General features: G+C 58.9%; 2 protein-coding genes across 2 annotated transcripts; one reads left to right on the top strand and one right to left on the bottom strand.

Annotated features, from left to right (window-relative positions):
• Nucleotide 1: 1 nt before the first annotated feature.
• LDBPK_030820 (hypothetical protein, conserved) lies at nt 2-271 on the bottom strand (the record flags this gene model as incomplete). The annotated part of the gene is made up of 1 exon (XM_003863132.1): nt 2-271. A coding segment is annotated over one exon (270 nt), but the record flags the coding sequence as incomplete, so codon positions are not given.
• Nucleotides 272-1,238: 967 nt separating this feature from the next.
• Nucleotides 1,239-3,068, top strand: LDBPK_310890 (ras-like small GTPases, putative; the record flags this gene model as incomplete). The annotated part of the gene is made up of 1 exon (XM_003863131.1): nt 1,239-3,068. The coding sequence occupies one exon, from the start codon at nt 1,239-1,241 to the stop codon at nt 3,066-3,068; it is 1,830 nt and encodes a 609-aa protein (XP_003863179.1).
• Between the last annotated feature and the right edge of the window lie 5,566 nt (nt 3,069-8,634).

Here is an 8,634-nt window from a genome sequence, read left to right as displayed (position 1 = left end):
ACTCGATGGTTTGGGGCACCACTGCACAGTGGAGTATACGATCAGACACTTGACGCTCTTCTCTGCAGCCACAAAAACGAAGGTGCGGTTGTGTTGTTTTACAGCACACGCACCTGCTTTCGCTCTCTACTCTGCCGTCGCTTTTCTTCTTTTCAGCACTCCTAGAGGTGAGGGGCAGCAGGCCAAAAAAGGATAGCGTGTCTGACTTGAACGACGCTCGTCCGTGATTCGCTCTTCCGGTGCCCCTTTCGGACTCCTCACAATCGTTCATTCTTTTTCTATTTCGAACGAATGGGGGCTTCCTGGTTACGGGGGGACACCCTCCGTGTGTGCGGCATTTCAGGGCCGCGTGCCTGCTCTGTGGGGCCGCCGGGGGCCTGCGGCCTGGCCTTGGGTGCTGGCTGCGGACTGCTGGTGTGGGCGGGCAGAGGGCTGCGCTGGGGCTGCGCGCATCCGGAGGCTGGGCGAGAGGAGCCCGCTAGGCGCGCGGCCCCGGCTCGACGGCAGGGCGCTGCGTCCTGGGCGAAGACTGCTGAGCCGTATGCCTGCGAAGGTAGGCGAGCTGCGCTTGTGTATGTATAGTGGTGGACCTGTTAGAGGTGTAGGGGACTTTTTCGGCGACGAGGAAAATGTCTTTTCAGGAGTTGGTGAGCAGGGCGGGGGTGTGCCCCCGCCCATTCGGGCGCTGCGTGCCGCGCTGCTTGTTCGCCTCTATTCTCTGTCTAACGCTCTCGTGTCAGCTTTGGCCACTTTCCATCGCTCGGTTGTGGCCTCCTATTCTCTCGAAACCGTTGCTCTTCCCTCATCGCGGTCGACTTGCTGCACGTGAGGAGGCGTGCCCCTCGACCTCCTTACGCCTCTCCGTCGCAGCGGTTCCTCAGCCGTGACGGCAAGGGAGGCGGAGCTCGCTCCTCCAAGCTTCTCCCTGTGGATGCGGCGGGGAGGGCGGGCGTCTCAGGTTTGCAGCCTACTTGACGCCATTTCTTGCGCGCTCTGTTTGATGTGTTTGGAAGAGTAAAGGGTGCTGCTTGATGTTAAGTATTCTCGCGCTGTGCAAGTGATCTCTATGGTTTTTTTCGCTCATCTGCCAACGAGCGCAGCTGCGAACATCACTGTTACTCCCTCTGCTCTCCTGTTTTCTTCGTTTGCAGGTACATGTAGTGCGGCGCCCTTGCTTCACCGCCTCCTGCTTCATTCTTCAAAATTGTGGAACACCTGGCCGAACACCCACTAACCGCATGAGTTCGATTGGCCAGCATGTTAATATCGGTGACGCGGATGACTACACCTACACTGAAGACCCGGCCGGTCAGCGGGTTAAAGTGCCAGTCTCAAAGGAGTACGTATTCAAGGTGGTCATACTCGGTGACTACAGCGTAGGGAAAACGTCGCTCATCAAGCGGTTGCTTTCTATTCCGGCTTCCTGTGCATCTCCACGACGCCATGAAGATTGCTCTGACATGGACGACAGCGTCGGCGACAGTGATGCCGATGACCTGCTGGCGACGGTGACGCCAACCGTGGGCACCGATTTTTACTCACTCACCCTACCCGATGTCGTCCCCGGTGCGTCCGTGCGACTTCAAATATGGGACACGGCTGGATTGGAGAAGTATGCGGCGAGCTACGAAAGCACGTTGAGAAACGCGTCCTTTGTCATCTGCGTCTTCGATGTGACGAACCCCAGCAGCTTGCACAGTGTGGTGGACCGCCATCTCTCCATCGTGGCGGATCACATGCCTCACCTCGACCAGAGCGACATAATGGTGGTGGCGAACAAAATAGATATCATCGCCGATGTGTCGACGAACAGCGAAGCGCTCCGCAGTGCGCGAAAACGGGCCCGGCTTCCGGAAAACGCGTTTGTAATCGCCATAGATGAAGACGCTTCTGTGGACACGAACGACAGCAGCCCTGACGTCTTCACAAGCGCTGAGGGTGCTAGCGACAACGCTATCGTGACTGCACGGAAGGTGCAGGAGGAGGTGTTTGATATCTTCACCGACGTCCACTACGCCGAGGTGAGCGCCAAGACGAAGCAGCATCTTCGGGAAATGTTACATGCCGTCTGCTACGCGCTGCTGCGAAACAGCGTCGGTGACAACCCGAACATCCGGGTTCCCGATGGAGCACCGCCGAGTGAGGTGTTCGCGCACACAGTATTGCCACCGCACTCCGGTGCGAAATGTTCGACAGGTGCCAGTGCAGGCACCTTCTCGGTTCCTCAGCTTGACCCGGCCACCAAGACGCCTCCTGCGGCAGTGCCGCGAGACTCGCCAACCACGGGCAGCTTGCAGCCACCACCGAGAACAACTCCCGCGCCCCCTGCCGCCAGCTGGCGTTCTAATGAGGCCACTTCGTTTGACTTGGCGCCGACACACTTCAGTTCGAAGGCGGTTTTCTCTCCGGCGGAAGGATCCGAAGGTGCCATTGGCAAATCGGGAGGTGATGACTCTGCCCCGCGGCATGTAGGCTCCGCTGGCGACAGCCCCGTTGATGGGTCCTCCACACGGCTGCCGACGCCACGAGGGGATCTTGCAAAAGCAGTAGATGCTGGCGGAGTGCACCTTGACCTGACGGCTGGCTCGACGGAGCCGCGGACTGGGCCAGATCCGAAAGAGGATCCCAAGGCGCGAAAGGAGCGAGAGCAGGCAGAGATGAAGGCTGTGCTGAGCCGTGCAGGCGGGAGGAAAGGGAACCCCAATGGCGGCGGTGCCGACACAGATAGCTTGGCGGCATGGTTGCAGAGTGATGCAGATAGAATGGAAAATGACGTCGCTCTCGGGCTGAAGAAGGCCGGTGATGCGCCGTCTGCCGCTCGCCCAGCGCCTGTCTCCTCTATTCTGGGCTCGCACGGAGTTCAGGATCATTGTAAAGGTAATCAGGGCACCCGAGGCCGTGACTCTGACGATGATGACGACGGTGCGCGCATGCAGGTGCAGCTAAAGGAGCGATTTGCTCAGATAGAACACGACATACGCCAGAACGCCGCTGCAGCAAATCAGCGCGCCAAGAAGGCCAAGAAGAAGACTAAAGCGAAGGGAAAGTGCAACTGCTGCGTACTGTGAGCATCACGAGGCGCTGGTTCTGTGTAGACGAGTGAGGGGCGTAGGCGATGGCCTGCCCTGGTTTCCTCCTTTGATCGCTCCTCCTCCTTTATGCCCCTGGATTTCCTGTCTTATTGGTGCGGCGTGCAAGTCTTGGCGTGTGCTGCGTTGCGCGGCGCCGCTCTCCGTCTCGTGACTGTTTCTCCTTGATGTTTTTTTTTGTTTGGTTGGCGCTGCCTTCCTGCTCTTCTTTTTCTCGTCCTCACAAGTTTCCTCTCACCGCCCGTCGCTTGTCCTCCTCGCTCCTTTTCTCCTAGCTCTCCTCGTTGCTGTGTGTGCAGCGAGGCACCAGGACCTTTATGTTCGTTTGCTGAGAGAAGAAAGCCCGATACAGGCCGAGCGACAGCGGACGGGTGACGATGCTAATAGAACCAGCGTCTTGTGGCCCCGTCCAGGCATGCGGTACAGCATCCCCTCTATCGACAGATGTTGGGGGCGCCGCTGGTAGAAAGAAGCAAAGACCCTGCCGATACCCTCGATGGCGGCCTCTCGGCATGAAGGGCATCCGTGAACCACATCCTGTGGTTTGCCGGCTCTGCCTCCAGGAAAACTGTGTGCCTCTCACGCATCCTACTCCATTCCTCTGGCCTCGCTTTTTCTCACGTGTGATACTTGTTTCCTGCCCCTCTTGCTGTCGGGCAACCTTGCGCGCGCAATCGTGCAGCGTTGTCAGGTCCATAACCTCGCCGCTAGCCATGGTCGACTATCCTTTTCCTGGTTAGCACACCACATACGGCGCCTACCCACCCCAGCAGCAGCCCGAGACGGCGTACAGCCACTACGACCAACCCACGCTCAACATGTTCCATCAGGCAGCGCCTCCTCTGCAGCAGCCCCAGACGACCTATGCATACCTACCGGCGCCACAGCCTCCACTGCCGACCACGACAGTGGTTGTGAGTGAGGGCCCCTACGGCTATGAGCAAGGGCTCTTCCCACCGTCGCCGCCGCCGCGTCCGGGACTTCTGGATGTCTTGCTAGACCTAACTCACCATCACCACCATGGCAACCCACCAGGTCCACCTGGCGGGTTTGGTGGTCCCGGCGTCTTTGGCGGTCCTCCAGACGGGCTTGGCAGTTTTGGCGGAGCACCAGGCCGGCCAGGGTGCCAACAACACGGCGGTCTCTGGTAGGTCGGAATTCATAAAACGACAGCGAAGCCCACTTCACCTCGGCGTAAGCGCGCCGGTGACACTCTTAGATCGATGCTGAAACTGCACAACACTATCACTTCTTGGGCCGCACTATTCCTTCCGTTGCCCTTCTCCGAACTATACCGATGACCCACTGTGATTTTTTTATTTTTCTTCCTGTCTCTGTGACTCACGGCCTCTGCATGGGCCGCCTTCGCCGTGTGCCGGTGTTGTATGGATGTCAGTTGCTGTTGCCTTGCACCTGTTCGTTTCCATCGGCGCCGTCCTCTTTTTTGTGTGTGTTTCTCTGCTGCAAACATGTTTTTTTTTCCCCGACTGTTGTCCCTGCATACATTGCTTCCGCCGCATCGGGCTTGACGTTCTCGCTAAATTGCCTCCCTCTTGTCCTCTTCTGATCTCCGCCAGCCCACCCACTCGGCTCATCATCTCCGCCGGTGAGTGGGCTACCATGTGGTGACTGTGACGCCACGGAAACTTACCTGATAACTCTGCAGCAAGTGGTGGCATGTGCATCAGGTAGCGCTTTTGCGCATTACGGGTACTTTTTTCCCTAGATATCGACGCGCCAGTGCTGACGGCTCAGTGGCGCTGAGGAGCTGGGCCGGAGCGGCCTCAAAGCCCCTTGGCGACTCGTGCATCTGCCGAGTATCATGGTGTGCCGTGTAGGCACGCCGCTTATTCTTCCATCTCTTTTTATTTATCTCTCGCCCCGCATCTCTCACGACTGCCCCTTCGTGACCGCTTGAAATGCGACCATGCGGCTGAACCCTTTATCCTTGTTCCGTACACGGGAAGGCACCCCTGGCAAGACACGAACCCACCACCTAATGAGTGCCCGGCTATCTCTAGCCCGGTAAGTACACCACCGAGGCTTCCTACCCGTTGACGAACGCTTACAGTCTTCTTTCCAGTGTGGTGGCGTACCCAGCAGCTTGTCTGCTGACAGCAGCTGTAGTCTATTAGGCACCTCCTCCCATCCACGTCAGCCTACGAGCATGGGCAGTTGCCACCTCCGCCAACACCGGCTGTGTTTGGAAACGGGGAATGGCACCCCGGCTACTATCCCCTATCACCGCCGTCGCGTTCGGTTGCCCTGGAGGTGGTCTTTGAAGCGCCGCCATATCGTCACGACGGACGACTGTAAGATAACAGCCTCCGCAACTGCTGCGGGAGGGGTGCATGATAAGTAGCCACTACTCACACTTGAATTACGGCAGTAGAGAAACGAATGGCCCCATCTACTTCCTGCTGGGCAGTCAAGCGTGTTGCATGAAGGGAGACGTACCGGCGCCCATCTCGGTTCGTGTGCCGCTCCCTCTTTGTGTTTCGTTTCGGTGCAGTCTTCTGTTGCATCGACTTCTCTTTCACAAGGAAGCTCTTTTCCTGTTTGCGGTGCCGAGAGCTCATTTCATCGGCCGCTTGTGGAAACCAGCGGCAGTGCTCTGCCTTTTCACCCCTTTCCCGTGCAGTCACTTCACCCCCTCTCTGCTCACGGCGCTGATTTCCCTTTTTTCTTTCGTTTTGTGTCGTCCGTTTTTTCTTTTCCTTTCGCTCCAGTTCTTTTTGGGGTAGCCTCACAAGCTCATCCTTTCCGTGTCGTGTGACTCGGTGTTTTCCGGCACCATTCCGCTGCTTGCCGTCCTCGCTTGGCTTGCGTGTCCCTCTCAGCCTCACTCCTCCCTGCCCACTCCGTGCGCCGTTGCATCCCTCATCCACGTACGCTCACTCCACCGCGCGCAAGCGAACAAGAATGAGCGCGTACACCACCGCAGCTCGCCTACCTTCGCAGGCATACGGCTCAGCAGTCTTCGCCCAGGACGCAGCGCCCTGCTGTCGAGCCGGGGCCGCGCGCCTAGCGGGCTCCTCTCGCCCAGCCTCCGGATGCGCGCAGCCCCAGCGCAGCCCTCTGCCCGCCCACACCAACAGTCCGTAGCCAGCACCCAAGGCCAGGCCGCAGCCCCCCGGCGGCCCCACAGAGCAGGCACGCGGCCCTCGTGCCACCACGCCGTGACTGGCACAAAAGAGGCGGGCGAATCACTGACGCAGCAAAAAGTATCTACCGCGTAATGGGATCTACGGACGGAGCGGGTATGAAGAAGAGATACTGAAGTCGTAGTGAGGTAGCGTATAGCGCTCACGAATGGCCATGTGATGTGCGTAGCTGCCGAACCATCTTTAGCGTTGGCAGCTGCCTCTGTGAGTCTGCAGAGGCTACTATGCTGGCTGGTGGTAGTGCAGCCTCGTTGTTCGTCGTCATCGCACTGAGCGTGTTCAATGCCGGCGAACGAATATACGCTCTTCCTACCTCCTCCTCTGTCTGAAGGCCTTTTTCCTCTCTGAATCGGGCGTGGCGCTGGCGAATTGAATGAATGCATGGGTATGCAAGGACTGACCAAGCGTTCCACCTGTTTTTGGAGTGGGCCACGCCAGCCGCCATCGTCTTTCGACGCTGCACGGTCGTCTATCCGTCCACCACGCTCGCTGGCGTACGCTCCATTGTACATAGACAGTCTGCGCCCTCCTTCCTGTCTTATAGCCCTTTGTGTCGTACCCGCCGCCGCTTGGAGGGTTTTCGCCTCCGTCAAACGCGAATCCGCCAGTCCCTCTGCATTATCCGAACCCTTAATACCCACAGTATGGCACAGCCGCCCCGGCCCCCACGGCGCTCCCGTACCTCCACCTCAGCCGTACGGAATACTTCCGCAGCCGTACGGCTCTCCAAGTGCCTATGGAGGCTCCTACGGACCGCCTCCCCCGCCGCCACAGCCGCAAGTGATTTACATTCAGCAGCCGGCACCTCCACCACCTCCGCCGCAGACCATCATCGTGCAAGGCGGCGGCTGTCAGGGTAAGGAGTACTAATGTCGCCGATGTCGGCGCTACCACCGCCACAGGCACGATTGGCCTTACGGGCTGATGGGGTGTGGGGCGTTGTAGATAACGTGGCGTGAGTGGATAGAGCATGGGTTCACGGAGCCGCAAGCCTCCCTCTCTCTGGCATTCTCTGGTGCGGCGAGAGCCCCTCGTTGTCGCGTCTTTGTCGGTCGCCTCCATTGCACGTTGTGCGTTTCTTGCGGGCGTGTCTCCTCTTGTGAGCCCCGGTGGAAGGGCCCAGTGCTACGTACAGACGCCGCTCGCCACCGCAGGCTTTAGGATTGTGTCGTATGCGTGTCGTGTTCCTTCCCCCTTCGCAGTGCCATGGTCAAATACATGAGAGCTCCGTCTTCGGCGTATTTACTCAGCTTTTTTTTTCGAGTTTCCTTCGATGCAGGTGAACCGTTGAAAGCAAGGAGACGCAGTCCGACCGCGACGGCGCTAACCTTCGATGATGCGCAAGGAAGGCGCCGGCGTTGCTGGCGTCTCTGGTGGGTAGGAAGCAATTTTTTCTTTGGAAGCGGTAGAACGAACAACATGACGCCAACGCTCAAGTACCTGCGCGAGCAATCTGAGCCTTTTTCCTACCCCATACGCACACGCATGCGCTGCTGGGTCGCACACGTCTCCCGCGGCTGCTGATTATGGACTAGCTGTTCTTCCCTTCCCTACCGCAGAGACTTTAGCTCAACTGCGACGCTCGTAGCGTACACAAGCCTGCCGCTCTTGCGTGCTTCTGTATACGTCGACCGCCACTGCGGCAGCTCGCCGCAATCCGACCTTCGCCTCTCTGCCAATATACGTTCTCGTTGCCAGGGCATTCGCACGCCAGCACCAGTGCAGCTGTCAGATTGCTCTAGAGGCAAGACAGCGGCCTCCACAGCTTGCCTGAGGTCAGTGGGGCGCCTTTACAGAGGGGAAGATTTTCCTCAATGGAGTTAGCTACCAAGGCCCCAATGGGGCCGTGTCGCCTGCCAATACCCCTGCTGCACGCCGAGACAGGGCGCCGGTGCAGAAGCCAGAGACGTGATGGAACGGCAGGGATGCCCAAGATTCTTCCGGATATCAGGCCCGCTTGACCTATCGGGAGCTCCCGCCATCAGCTAGCGTCAGCATTCAGAAACCTCCATCCCACCTGTCGCCGCCGAAACAGCATTTGGCTCGCCTACGCAGCACACGCTGCACCGTTGGCGATGCGGTGGCACGTACCTCGTCGCGTTGTTCTGCGAGTATCTCCTGTTCCGTTGTCTGCGCCAGCGCGTTGGCTGCATTCCCCTGCACAGCGCACGCCCGCGGTCGGACAGCCTCCCCGCGGTGCTTCGACGCATTACGGACACCGCCCCGGTTCACCGACAGGCCCTTGTGTATCCGACAAAACCCGCGCTTGGCAGCGCAGCCCACATCATGCGCCTCCCCCAGCACTTTTGCCTGCCTCGTCTTCGTTTAACTTCGCGTCTCTGTTAGCGGCGTCTCCCTGGGCACACACCTCAGCTCAGTGC

The sequence above is a fragment of the Leishmania donovani genome, chromosome 31, assembly GCF_000227135.1.
Source record: "Leishmania donovani BPK282A1 complete genome, chromosome 31".
In the NCBI taxonomy this organism is placed as follows: Eukaryota; Euglenozoa; class Kinetoplastea; order Trypanosomatida; family Trypanosomatidae; genus Leishmania; species Leishmania donovani.
This window is presented reverse-complemented; position numbering and strand designations above follow the sequence as displayed.